This window comes from Mycena indigotica (genome assembly GCF_014461135.1).
Source record: "Mycena indigotica strain 171206Taipei chromosome Unknown Mind.scaff0009, whole genome shotgun sequence".
Classification (NCBI taxonomy): Eukaryota; Fungi; Basidiomycota; class Agaricomycetes; order Agaricales; family Mycenaceae; genus Mycena; species Mycena indigotica.
In genome coordinates, this window is record NW_023503008.1 from 3,315,081 (window position 1) to 3,328,193 (window position 13,113).

At 53.8% G+C, this 13,113-nt stretch overlaps 7 protein-coding genes across 7 annotated transcripts; 2 read left to right on the top strand and 5 right to left on the bottom strand.

Moving 5' to 3' along the window:
* Window positions 1-1,264: 1,264 nt before the first annotated feature.
* MIND_01081600 (RNase H domain-containing protein) lies at window positions 1,265-2,296 on the bottom strand (the record flags this gene model as incomplete). The annotated part of the gene is made up of 1 exon (XM_037367389.1): window positions 1,265-2,296. The coding sequence occupies one exon, from the start codon at window positions 2,294-2,296 to the stop codon at window positions 1,265-1,267; it is 1,032 nt and encodes a 343-aa protein (XP_037216783.1).
* Window positions 2,297-4,264: 1,968 nt separating this feature from the next.
* Window positions 4,265-5,404, bottom strand: MIND_01081700 (C3H1-type domain-containing protein; the record flags this gene model as incomplete). Its single annotated transcript, XM_037367390.1, has 1 exon — window positions 4,265-5,404. One exon carries the CDS (start codon window positions 5,402-5,404, stop codon window positions 4,265-4,267), a length of 1,140 nt encoding a protein of 379 aa, XP_037216784.1.
* Window positions 5,405-5,431: 27 nt separating this feature from the next.
* On the bottom strand, window positions 5,432-5,964 carry MIND_01081800 (uncharacterized protein; the record flags this gene model as incomplete). The annotated part of the gene is made up of 3 exons (XM_037367391.1): window positions 5,801-5,964; window positions 5,670-5,741; window positions 5,432-5,621 (listed from the first exon to the last, which is right to left on the bottom strand). The coding sequence occupies exons 1-3, from the start codon at window positions 5,914-5,916 to the stop codon at window positions 5,432-5,434; spliced, it is 378 nt and encodes a 125-aa protein (XP_037216785.1). The 5' UTR covers window positions 5,917-5,964.
* A 123-nt stretch (window positions 5,965-6,087) lies between these two features.
* MIND_01081900 (uncharacterized protein) lies at window positions 6,088-6,654 on the top strand (the record flags this gene model as incomplete). The annotated part of the gene is made up of 3 exons (XM_037367392.1): window positions 6,088-6,110; window positions 6,156-6,356; window positions 6,411-6,654. 3 exons carry the CDS (start codon window positions 6,088-6,090, stop codon window positions 6,652-6,654), a joined length of 468 nt encoding a protein of 155 aa, XP_037216786.1.
* A 1,009-nt stretch (window positions 6,655-7,663) lies between these two features.
* Window positions 7,664-8,217, top strand: MIND_01082000 (uncharacterized protein; the record flags this gene model as incomplete). The annotated part of the gene is made up of 3 exons (XM_037367393.1): window positions 7,664-7,677; window positions 7,722-7,922; window positions 7,971-8,217. 3 exons carry the CDS (start codon window positions 7,664-7,666, stop codon window positions 8,215-8,217), a joined length of 462 nt encoding a protein of 153 aa, XP_037216787.1.
* Window positions 8,218-10,066: 1,849 nt separating this feature from the next.
* On the bottom strand, window positions 10,067-11,064 carry MIND_01082100 (S-adenosyl-L-methionine-dependent methyltransferase; the record flags this gene model as incomplete). Its single annotated transcript, XM_037367394.1, has 3 exons — window positions 10,067-10,737; window positions 10,783-10,892; window positions 10,943-11,064. 3 exons carry the CDS (start codon window positions 11,062-11,064, stop codon window positions 10,067-10,069), a joined length of 903 nt encoding a protein of 300 aa, XP_037216788.1.
* Window positions 11,065-12,019: 955 nt separating this feature from the next.
* MIND_01082200 (G-protein gamma subunit) lies at window positions 12,020-12,508 on the bottom strand (the record flags this gene model as incomplete). Its single annotated transcript, XM_037367395.1, has 4 exons — window positions 12,020-12,072; window positions 12,121-12,151; window positions 12,202-12,314; window positions 12,364-12,508. The coding sequence occupies 4 exons, from the start codon at window positions 12,506-12,508 to the stop codon at window positions 12,020-12,022; spliced, it is 342 nt and encodes a 113-aa protein (XP_037216789.1).
* Window positions 12,509-13,113: the final 605 nt, after the last annotated feature.

The following is a 13,113-nucleotide window of genomic DNA, read 5'->3' on the forward strand; positions in this document are numbered from 1 at the left end:
GCGAGCCTCCGCATCTTCTTGCGGCGAAAGCCAAATCGGAAACTGAGGAGCAACCGAGCGCATAAGGTTTTGAGAGGGAGCAAACTGTAGTAGGACCAGAGTCCAATAGGCGTAGGTGAATGCTTCAAGGTGACGTGGGTCGAAGAAAGCCGACATGCAAAGAGCGCGTCCCATGAAGATACTCGTGAGAAAGACGGTGAAAAGGGACCCAGCTCGTCCAAGCGTTCCCGGGCCCAACCTTTCAGCCATTTGCGCTGCCGCATTAAAACGGAAAGTCGGATTGCTCGTCGCTCGCGGCGACGACATTCTGGAACATAACGGCGATTAACGAAGGTCGCAGAAAAGAAAGGGGAAAACCATACACAAACGTATGCAAACAATCTTTTCAGATGTCCGAGTTGGGGGGGGGGTCTTTCGGGTTGAATTGTTGTGCGACAGAGTCGACTTTAAATCCCGCGTGCAGGGTTCTCCGAGTCATTGGCGTCTCGACAAAAGAGGAAAAGAAGCTTGCAAGGTGAAGACTTCATCCTGTATTTGGATGTCTAATTGTCGATGTTCGTTCGGCTTGCAACGCGGGCTTGGTGTTTAGTGGGAAAAACAGCTTTGGGGGCGCTGCCCCAAAGCTCGAGGATGCGATTACAAGCGCGAGAGAGAGGGCCGAGATAGGCTGAACATACAGGAGGTGTCTACAAGTCCGGAGTGATATGTGAAGTAGATAGGGTGTGGAATGAAATGTGGTGGGAGACGCAACAACAGCTGGCGAGACGGAGTAGAGTAGGTAAGTAAACTTGAGGGAGAGAATTGAATCAAGCGTACCTGGCGAGACGGAGTAGACGTGGGTGAAGTCTTTCCGTCAGCGCCAGGTACCTGCATAAATATGAGCGGGAGCAGGGGCCAAGCGGCGCGCTTGGGACTGATGCAGCTTTGGCCAGTGGTCAAAGCTTCGTAATTGTGTGAGCGATTGACTTACCCTGAGAGCGTGACTCTTTCGACCAGTAGGGCTGGTGGTACACTGCTCTCGCATTCCCACTTGCGACCTTTGCTGCGAGGTGGGGAATGCTCGGTAAGCGGAGTGTGGCGGTGTGCGCATGCTGGGCTCACCTCCAATTAGACTCGAGTAAACCATCGTTTAAACCCGACTAATTGTCGATGTTCGTTCGGCTTGCAACGCGGGCTTGGTGTTTAGTGGGAAAAACAGCTTTGGGGGCGCTGCCCCAAAGCTCGAGGATGCGATTACAAGCGCGAGAGAGAGGGCCGAGATAGGCTAAGAGGGTAATGTGTTGGGAGATTGTGATGATGAGGCACTAGCTGGAGCGCCGTTGTGAGTGCTGCCCGCCCGAAGAATCCCATGGAGGAGTGTTGGGTGCTTGCGCAGATACACGTAGAATGCATCTGATGACCATCGCCCAGCGGCTTGGATCACATGTGGGAGAGCGCCGTCTTCCGCCAACGCTGTCGCTCCACCGGCTCTCAACGATTGGCCGGCGATGTTGGGGTCTGGGAAAAGGTGGCGTAGGCGACGGATAAACCAGGCGCGGGGGGGCATCTGCCCGTCTTCACGAGCCCAGAGATATGGGTTGAGCGGGAGGAGGCGGTCGCGGGAGGTCAAGTAGCGGCGGAAAAAGGATAGGGCGGCGGCGTCAGATATGATGATGCGGTTGCCTTCAAATGCAATGTCGGCCTTGTGGGCCGGCAACCAGTACTCATACGAGTCCTCGTTAAGTGTGACTGTTTCGCGTTTCGTGTACTTCCGTGGATTGCGCAGGCGCGGGTTGTCCGGCATTGTGAGCTCCCCCAGGCGATGAAGCGCGCGGAAACCCGACAATAGCATGGAGGTGAAAAGGAGGTCGTCATGGGAGGGGGAGGGTGGTAGTGTGTTGATAGCTTGTTGAAGGTGTAGCGGTGTTAGCGGGTTCTTACGTTTGACAGGGCGACCATGTAGGCGTTTGGAGCCTTTAAGTGCACGGGAAACCAGCAAGCTCTTCCGCATTTCCCGCACGCGAGGGAACACTGCTTCAAGCTGGTTGCAGATGCCGGATAAGTACGAGTCAACGGAGTTGGGGCTAATATGGCTGGAACGATAAACCACAAAGAAGGCCAGTGTCTTCTCTGTTGGTTCTGTCGAGAACTCGTGAAGGCGGCAGAATTCGATCCAAGAGTTGAGAGCGGAGCCATAAGTGCGGGCAGAGGAGATGTCGATAGAAGCATTGAGGGCAACTGCCAGCTCGCGCTCAAGTTGCTCTAGGGTCCAAGCAGGCCGAGAGGGCTGCCTGGACGAGACGGCAGAGGTTATCATTTTTTGGCTGCCCCCAACGCGCTCTGAGGGGGTTGAAACTTGTTGATGATAAGGCCGGGAGCAAGCTCTCGGGCTTTGTCTAGTTGTCCGCGAGACAGTGCATCGGCGACAGAGTTCTTCTCCCCTTTGATGTGGAGGACACGGAGGTCGACATTGAACTTGATGAGATTGTCAACCGCACTGCGCAGGATGGTGTTGTAGGGCGGGGTAGCGCGGAGGGAGCTAAAGATGCTGACTGTATTTGAGTTGTCAGTGAAAATGGTGATGCGGTAGCGGGAGTCAGTAGCTGTGCGAGCAAGCACATTGCTGCAGTACCAATGGAGGGCGGAGGCGACACAAAGGGCCTCGAAGTAAAAGATGATGTCGGATGGTACCCCGGAGGGCACGGGTGCATGAAAACCGAGCAGATGCTCCGGAAGCCAAAACCCCATGCCGCCCAGTGAAGCGTCACAAAGTAGTGTGGCGTGCGCCTCTGTAAACGGGTCCCAATCAAGTGCGTCAAGGATAAGAGTCCCGCTGGAGGACTCCAAGTGCTGTACAAACCATTCTAGGTCGGACTTGATGGCCTTGTTGATATAAACCTGTGCGTGCGGTTGCGACTTCCCACGCATCTTCTCATACATGTTGGAGAGAGCGGGGCGAAGGAGAAAGTACATGTTGAAGGACCAGTTGATCCATCCGGCGAGACATTGGAACTCGTGCAGTGTGTGACGGCGCGACGTGGAGGAGATAAAGTTGTTGACGGCGGTGATGAGGTCGGATTTCGAGGAGGGGGGGAGAGTAATCGTCATGGCATTAGGGTCAACCTCGAACCCGATGATAGTGAGAGACGATCCGTGGAGCTGCTTCTTCTCCTTGTGCGGAATGCCCAGTGAGTCCCAGAGTAGAAGAAGTTTCACCTGTTTCGCAGGCATTAACTTATCGTACGGAGCGTAATAAAGCAGATTGTTGTGGTATTCCCAGCCGAAACTGTCGTCGACGTAACAGAAGACATCTGCTAGATGCTTGACGAATAAGGCAATCCAGATCACGAGACCCATCACTGACGCCCATATGCGTGGCGAGCCACAGTTCCCAAACGTGCAGCACCAATCTACGTTGCGTTCAACCACCCCATCTGTTGCTCCATTGGTGAGCTCCTCCTTTGTTGGTATGTTTGAAGTGGCGACTTGTTTCAGCTGCATCAGCGGGTGGACAGGGAGTAGGCGGAAGGCTTCTGAGACGTCCGACTTCCACACGACCAGGACAGCATGCGGATTCTGGCGACGGAACCGGAGGAGGGCGGGAATAAACTGCTGCATGGTGTCCATCCGCGGTCCTTTCGTTTGTGCCTTGTCAACCATCGTGTTGAGAGCGAACGGGCCGCAGCTTTGGTGTGAGACGAGGCGAAGGTCCTCACTGTGAGGCTTGGGGACAGCGAAGATGGGAGTGCTATACATCCCCGGGAGAAGGTCGGGGCCAAAGGTGCGCGAGAAACGCCCTTTCTGTACTTCGGTGTCGCGCTGACTGGTGATGAAGTCCTTCTCTCGCTGTGATGGCGGTGGAGCCCAGGAGTTATCCCAGGTCTCCGGGTATCCTTCATCGTGGTGGGTGTGTAACCACGACCAGAAGCCTTCGCGCAACCCTGTCAAGACAGATTGCACAAAGGGCTGATTTGGATGCCCCCCCAGGAGGTTCTCGAGGTGGTCGGCACGAATTACTTGGGGGACTTGGAATAGGTCAGGGTTGGCATGGATGGTTCGGATGGCGGCTTCGTTGGAGAACTCGTATGGCGAAGGTTGCGGCAGCGGATCGTCAATTTCGGTGTATCGCACAGTGCGGCTGTACGACACGGGCTCGCAACCTTTCCAGCCCATGCCCCGCATGTACTGGGGCAAGAAACACGAGACTTCCTCATCCTCCAGCTGCAACGACTCCGGTACAAAGAGATGCAGCCTGCTGTCCCATCTCGTAGTTGTACCAGCCCGTTCAGACGCGTCGGGTGGACTTGTCAGGACACTCGCAAGCGGGATGGGGCCCTTGGCATTCGATGCAGGCGTGGCGATACTTGCAGTGCGCCAACGCGCAGCGGTTTGCGTTGTAGTTGCGGCAAAGTTCCACTGGACCCGTCCGTTGCTTTGGCCGGGCCCCCCTTTCACGAGCTTGTTGCTGTCGCGGGTGCCGCTCGATGTCTCCAACGACGTGGAGCCCAGTTTCGGAGAGATGGGCGTGCCGGATTTGATCAAGGGTGCGCGCGTCGTCAAGGAGGAGACTCCGTGTCTGACCGATATAGACACGGAGCGCGCGGTCGTACTTGAAGACGCGGTGGTGGCAGGAGTCGTGGGTGCTGGAGAAGGTATTGTTGATGTGCCGGTTGTAGGCGCGTAGCTCTTGTTCGCGGCCAGGGAAAGCGAAATTGACTGCCTCTGAGTAGATCCAGAACGCGTCATTCCACTGGGCTGCGCTAGTGATCTGTGAGCTGGCTCGCGGCTTACGGACTTCCAACTCTCCATCTCCGATGACGAGCTCAGAGGCTCGCTCGGGTTCTGTCGCGAACGTGTTGGCACGGATGAGATTGAAGTCGACATATTGGTCGAGGAGGACCAGCTTCCAGAGTCCTGGAGGGAAGGCAGGGGCGAGCGGCGAGTTGACCACGACTCGGACTGCTTCCTTCGGGTCCTCCGAGAACTTCTGGACTCGAGAGGCGACCAGGAGCGCTTTGGCCGAGACGACCGTGTCAAGAAATTCGTCGGCCGAAAGGGCCGGGCGAAGGAGCTCCGCATAGTCGATTCTTTGACGTTTCTGCGGCGCCTGCTCTTCGTCGTCGTCGTCTCGCCTCCGCTTGTTGTTTGATCCGCCGGCACCGCCGCTACTGCTGCCGTCCCCGGCCCCACGCTGGTTATCGACACCCTCGAGCTCTTCGATGTAGGGACGGAGAATGGTGGCGGAGAAGGGGACCTTGAGGGCGACACAGATGTTGCCAAGGGCGATGGTGAGGTGGACAACTGCAGCAGCTCGGTCAAGCTCCCCAGCGGCATACTTGTCAACCACGCCCTTGAGAGTGGCTCGTTGCTGTTCGGTGAAAGCCACGGGCGCGTCATGCGGGGATTGGATTGAGCCATCGGTCATAGTGAGTTAGAGATGGAATAAAAAGGTTTATTCAGAAAGACGCAACAACAGCTGGCGAGACGGAGTAGAGTAGGTAAGTAAACTTGAGGGAGAGAATTGAATCAAGCGTACCTGGCGAGACGGAGTAGACGTGGGTGAAGTCTTTCCGTCAGCGCCAGGTACCTGCATAAATATGAGCGGGAGCAGGGGCCAAGCGGCGCGCTTGGGACTGATGCAGCTTTGGCCAGTGGTCAAAGCTTCGTAATTGTGTGAGCGATTGACTTACCCTGAGAGCGTGACTCTTTCGACCAGTAGGGCTGGTGGTACACTGCTCTCGCATTCCCACTTGCGACCTTTGCTGCGAGGTGGGGAATGCTCGGTAAGCGGAGTGTGGCGGTGTGCGCATGCTGGGCTCACCTCCAATTAGACTCGAGTAAACCATCGTTTAAACCCGATTCATTGTCATGTCGACACCTGTCGACACAACAAAGCACAAGCGAAAAGAGCCAAGTTGAAGAAGGTGAAGACTTCATCCTGTATTTGGATGTTTCATTGTCCTGCACCTGTTGACACAACAAAGCACAAGCGAAAAGAGCCAAGAAGTTGATGGGGACGGTCACATGATGCAATTCCAACTTTGCTCTTAACCCACCACCGCCAACTCATCCACACCCCGCGCCGCTTCCTCCCACTGCTCAGTGATCATGGCCCGACGTATCAAGACATTGTAGGCCAGCGTCTCCCCGCGTTCGTCCATTAACCACTTGCATAGGTTCCCGGCTACCCAGCCTTTCAATCAACCACCGCCACTTGTCAAGCAGGTCGATGCTCGTGGTCAAACTCCGTTCTACATACTTGCTTGGAAGGTGCACAACAACAAGCTGGATATCCTCGACAATCAGTTCCCGTCTGTCGATACACACTACCAGAAGTGCTGGTACAAGACGATAACGAAGCATGCAGTTCGAGAAAGGTATGTGCTTGGGATAGCTCTGTCTTTTCGCTGGTTCCCTAATGAGGTGGGTAGCATCGCGGAGCCCTACGTGCTGACCAATATCCTATGCAACGGAGATCGGCGACACATGTACTTTATAACCCACACAAACCTCCACCCGTTCGACCTCACCCCCGACTGTCTCGAAGTGCGCCTGGCGAGAGAGGCTCTCGAAGAATTCTATATTCCGTACGTCGACGACCCTGATGATGTGCTGGGGGACCCGGTGTGGTACCGTGTAGGGCTATTCAAAGACGCGACCCCAAAGGAAACTTGATATATTTGCCTCTTACTGTACTTCTATGACGATTTTTAACATGAATTCGAACCGCACGCGAACAGGTCGCTCTATTTTGCCATGTCAGCCTCAACTAAGTAGTTGCGCTTGGCTTTAGACGTAGTCCCGGCCCGCACATCCGGCTGTCAATCAGCCTGGACGAGAAATTTGTACCGTGACAGCAGCTACCACTGGATTCCGATTCATGCTTGGGTAGTGTCAAGTCAAGGTGATCACAACACTAACCACAACGACCATGTTCATGTATAGACGGCCAAGAACACGGTGAGGTTCTCTCGCTGGGCGGTATACGACTAACACTCGCCACAAGGTTTCCTGCCACCCTACCTTTTGACCAACCACCAGCGCGCGTGGACCAAGACGATCCCCGTGGTGTGACTCCCTTATATATACTTGGGTGGAGAGTTCATTGTCGCGACTTGGGCTTGTATCCGCGATCATTTTCCGCGGTCGACGCATACTACACCGAGATGTGGTACCAGGCGAGGGAGAAAGAGGACACCACAGAACAGTGCGTATATTCCCGCCACTTGCACACATATTCAACCCCTGCAGAATATTGCGGCCTATGGTTTTCAACCGCATTCGTGACGATGAAGACAGCGACATTATGCATTTCGTCGTCGACTCGAATAGCAAGAAGTTCAGGCTCGCACTGGACTCGCTCGACGTGCGTCTCGCGAAAGAGACGCTCGAGGAGTTTTACGAGCCCAGGGGTGAGCCAGATGCGGAACTTGGCGATCCACGGTGGTACCGAGTGGGCTCCTTTGATGACCGGCCGTCTCGCACTCCCTCCCAGTCGTGTCGTTAGCTGCTGTTTTGGACAGTGACACAACAATACTTTTTTCGACCAACTCTCATCCCAACCATTCCTTGAACTGTGCTTTCTTGGTTCTGCTTTAAAAAAAGACTCCGCCTCAATAACCGACGGCAAAAAAAACCGTGACCTTTTCTAGCCATTATTGTCAACTTCAAAACTTGCGCCAACATGCGACGAACGTTGTAAGCTCCTCCGGCTGCCATCTCCTAAAATAATAGCCTTATAGGTTTCCTGCGACCCTGCCCTTTGACCGACCACCCGCTCGTCTGGACCAGCTTGAAGCACGTGGCCGTACTCCGTTCTATGTCCTTGCATGGCGAATTCCGTTCATGGATCTTGCCCTGTTCCCCAGAGAATACAGAGGCATCGGCGAATGGTATAACAACGAATGGTATGCGACGAAGCAGAAGCATGGCATCAAGCAACAGTGCGTGCATCCACCTCTAGTTCATATTTTGTCTAACCTCGATAGCAGACTGCGAGAGCCATACGTTCAGGACCGCGTCCGCCCCGGCGACAAGGATGACGACGTAATATACTTTATCATTGCCACCAACCGCCGCAAATCCGACCTCACTCCAGACTCACTCGATATTCACGTTGCGAAGGAGCCGCTCCTGGACGTCTACGAGCCAATGGACAATCCAGACGTGCAACTAGGCGATCCTATATGGTACCGCGTTGGGTCATTTGAGGATCAAGTGCTATCAACCACTGCTTGAATTCTATCCATGTCGTTCTCTGTAAAAATAAACTCCAAAGCTACCTGAAAACATGAGACGGAACTCTTGACGCGCGTGACACACTCACGTGAGCGTGACGCTTCTGCCTTCCTCCTTCATGCCAAACAAGGGTACATTCGTGTATCTTCTGTTCCTATGTAGCTGACGCCCGCCAGGAAAGAGCAAGAGCATAGGGCCTACCATTCCTAGTTCGTGCAAGCAGAGCTTGGCGAACTGACTGACGTGTTCTCCAGTTATCGCGAGTGACGAGCAGAGGCGGACGCTCTTTGCGGTGCTGGAGGCCGAGAAGCCCGACATGACAATTACGGACGACATCGTGGCGGACCTGGTGTCTAGTACCGGCTTGTGCGTTATTTTCGAGCTTGGTTTTCGTGGTGGAGGTTGTTGACGACATGGTGTAGGACGGGCAAGTGGATACGAAACTGGTGGCAGCGCCAGAAACGCAATGCAAAGGATCGGATGCAGCGGGAGCAAGAAGAGGATGACAAGGCGAAGCTGAGGACTGTCAAGACGAAAACGAAGGCCAAAATCAACGCCCAAGCTCGAGCGGAGGAAAACAGCGACAGTGATACTGATTACGACGAACCCCCCGCTAAACGCGCCCGCATTTGCAACGCAAGTCCTGCTTCTGAGAAGAGCTCTGTTCCCTCAAGTCCCACCCTGCTTTCGACGAATCCTGATGATATTTTCATTCCCGACCCCAGCCCTCCTGGGCAACAGCTACAGTTCCGATTCCAAGCCCGCGTGCCGCCTAATGCACTTCCACTACAATACCAGCAGATTCAAGCCCAGAACCAAGTGCATCTGTCGCATCAGCAACTAAACCGCTACCCGTACCAGCAACGCCTGGACCATGCACCGCAATACCCGCAGCTCCCCATTCGCCAACCACAGATGACTCAATGCCAATGCCAGCAACTCAGCAACGTCAACTATCAACTCCTGAACCAATGCCCCGACCAGTACCACAGCAATGTTCTCCAGCATCACCATATGCTTACTCCAAATCTAACCGCGCGTCCGTCTCAGAGCTTCAACTGCTTCCATCCGCAAATGAACAATGCCCACACATTCTATGATTGCTCTTCTATGACGCCCAGTGGTTTGGGTTTCGATTGTGGTGGTTACAGTAACACTGCTGCTTTCCACCCCCCACCACCATCAACAGCAGCAGCAACAAGTGTCGTTCCAGCCCGATTACAACGTAAAATTCCCGCACACAAAACTATTGCTTTCTCTGACAAATATTTCGCAGACTCCGATGATGGGTTCTCCCAATCTCGACGGACAGCAGCTAGCAAACGCGCAGTACGGGACCTCTGAGTTGACTATGCTCGTGAGTGGGCAAATCGGTGCTGCATTATAATTTGGCTGACTTTTCTCGAGGCAACGAAGGAGCAACAGGATGCCGAAATGGTGACGCAGTGGCTGCTTGCGCTGGAGGAGGAGAAGGCCAATAGTTCGTGGTAGAGATGCTGATGCTGCTGTGAACTTTGAATGTGGTGCTATTTCTCACTTGTGTTGTCAATGCTATCGGAAAACTGTTACTTTGCAACTTAGATGAGAGAAAAAAGTGGCGAAGTAATGTTTTCTTAATGATGACATTAAAAGAGTTATGCCTTTTGAGAGGCATGACTTAAAAGAAGTTCAACTATAAGTTAGTACTATTTTAAATACTTACTATACTAGTAGCCTTTCTATTGCAAACCACCAGTGGTTTAATATTCCTTAGGTTGAGTTTGTGCTGATAAGGTATTTTTTAAACTGACAAGAGCTTCTTGAAGTTGTTGTGATTCTCTCTAAACTTCTGCTACATCCCTTGTAGACTCTAGTTGAGCGGTTTCCGAGCCCAAAACACGATAAACTCCTTGTCCGTGCCCGGGACCTCCTCCCACTCGCGGTGTAAATCCTCGACCAACTGGTCATACTCGCTCTCCGACGACACGATCCCATACCCACCAGCATTTAACACGGGGGTCTTAATTCCCGCCAGAACAGCAACGTGGTTCTTGCGCATCGCCTCCCCGTCCTCTCCCGCCCAGCTCCCCATTTGCTGCATCCGCGACTCGCTTGCGATGTCGACGAAGCCCGCGTCTTTCAGGAGTTTGGGCATGTCATATGCACAGTCGACGTAGAGATTGCGTGCCTCGGAGGCAGCCCGGTAGAGCGCGGTGAGTTTCTCCATTGCGGGCCGGCCCGGGTATGTGCCCACGTGCCACGGCGTTGATTCGGCCAGCTGGACCCACCCGCCGGGGCGGAGGACACGGTGCATCTCGCTCAATGCGACAGGCCATTGCGGGATCTCTAATGCAAGGAGAAGGAGGCGCTGGTGGATTAGCGTGAAGGTGTTGCTCCAGTCGGCAGGGAGGCTCAGCACTGATTGGATCTGGAATGTCAGGTTTGGTGGCGGGAACGGGGGAAAGAGGCGCGACTCGATGTCGATGCCAGTCATTTGGATGGCCGGGCTGACTGAGGAAGCGAGGTCCAATACCCAGAGGCCTGTGGAATTGAGCATCAACACCCTGATGAAGTTTGACAACAAACCTGGCCCACAACCAGTATCGAGCACCTTGTCCTCCTCAGTCAACTCTACTGGCGCCCACAAAATACGCCCTCCATACATGCTCTTCAGTGTACGATGTTGAAGTGTCAACCTGTCAATGAACTGAATATTCGAAGCCACTGAAACCAAGGGCCCCATTACCGCTGCAGCTCTGGAGTATCCGTAGGTAGAATATATTGCGAGCCAGGATACTCCTGATATTCGCGCGGCGTATGCGTAATCGGCGCAGTAGCAGCCTCCACAGTCTTGTCGACGAGCGCCATTTCCGGGAAGGTCGAGAATTTTCACGCCATTTAGTCCATCTTTTATATGTCTCCTCCTCGGCTGGCTAGTTGCCGCTGACGCAGAAACAAGGAGAAACAAGGGTCCAGAAAGAAGGCGTTCAACGTGTTGCATGAAGGGTGTAATGGAATCTTCTCCTCACAGTCGGGTCGATTGTCAGGGCAAGGATCGTCTTCCAGCCGCGGCAGCTCGCACTCACGAGTGATTCGGAACAGAGGAGCTCCTGCCTTCCGGCTTCCTTCGATTTCGCAGGCACCTTGCGATAGAGTTGTAACTAGGTAAACCCGGGTGAACAGGCACGCACGCGTCTGATAATTTCTAGACGGAGTGAATGTTGTTAAACACAACGAGGTCGGTCTCGTGGGCCACTGATTAGATTGCAAGATCAAGTTGCTTATGCTTACTTCAGGAATATCACATCCGACAGACTCGATCCGGTGAGAAGAGAAGCAGGTTGGCAGTTAAGAGCGTTGGGTATGACTGATGAAACTAGTCGTCGGGCAGACAGCAGCGGTACATGTCAAAGTCACAACTCACTGGAGACAGCACACGAATTCAAGTAGATAACGACGGGAGCGTCGAGAGAGATGAATTGAAAAGATGCGCTTGCGCTCTACGTACAAGAAGAGAGTTGGCAGCTACGGATAGACAGGAAGGCAGCAGAGACGAAAGGAAACAGCGACGAGGCGGATGATGTGACAAGTGGAAGGTTGGGTTGAGCGGAATGTAGAGCTGCTTGCGTTGCATAACCGCGCTCGACGATGGATAAGGTAGCTTTAACGGTCCAAAACGAGTGTGTGGTGTCCAGGTATACGGAAATTACTGTAGCAAGGGTTAGGAGTATGTCCATTGAATACAGCTTGATGACACACAATTGAAGCAAGGGCCAGTCCAGGCCATCCACGATAGCAGCAAGAGGGGATGAGTAAAGGCGAGTTACATGACAACACAGTTGCAGCCTTGAGCTGGTGGTGCGTATGGGTCCTCGCCTAAGCAAAATGTTAGGCAAATACGAATACGAAGACGCAACCACTCACCCTTGCCCACCGGACCCCATACAGAAGGTACCTGAAGGCAAAATGAGACAGGGCGGCATTTGAACGACCAGCAACACATACGAGGTGATCTTTGGTGGTTTTGCAGTAGCGAATCAAGCTACCGAATATGTTAAAGGAGGAGACAGTATAGTTGGAAAGTGACAAGCCTTGCACTGGCCTCGCTGACCCGGACACTGAAGAATGATGAGACGCGACGGGAAGAGATGATAAAGCAGCAATTACCGTGGGCGAGCCAAGTCCTCCCGTAGCCGTTGGTTGTGCTCCGTAAGTCGGCGGAGCTTGAGCTCGGACATGGATTGCTGGGACAGAACGTAAGATTTAGCAGGAGGGGTTGGCGACGACGCACTTTGTGAGGTCGGGAGTTCATGGCAGGCGGGCTATTTAGTGGGATTGGGATGTCCAATGGACGCTGGGACTGTGTGAAACGATGGCTCGGAGTAGGACGGGGGAAGCCCACTGGTTTTGGAAGAGGAGAGCGAAAGGGACAGACCAAGTGACGCTGTCACGTCAGTCACGTATTGATCTGCCCTGACCCCGAATCACGATGACCAGAACCCCAACAACCGCCAACCGCCCTTCCAGTACGTATCGTCTCCTCCTCAAAGCCAATCACGAGTCTATCTCCAGCCCTGATCAAGTCCTCTCACCGCATCCATCGCGTCCAACAACAAAGACCTCGAGAGTCACTCAGACGATCCAGCAACATCTTTTTTCGACGTGATTCTTTCGCCGACTCTGATGATGATGATGAAAGTGGTCATGTCGCCTTGCCGTCTCCAGACAAGAAGCCGCGTCCATCCTACGCGTGGGACAACGAAGAGACCCTCGTTTCAGCACTCCTACTCGACGACAATCCGAACACCGCCGACCACAACTCCAAGTTCAGCATGCTCGCAGACTCGCTACAAGACAGCTTCAACAGAAACGGCGCAACGGTCCTCCAAGATATGGTGCATACTCTCCAGCCTGCTG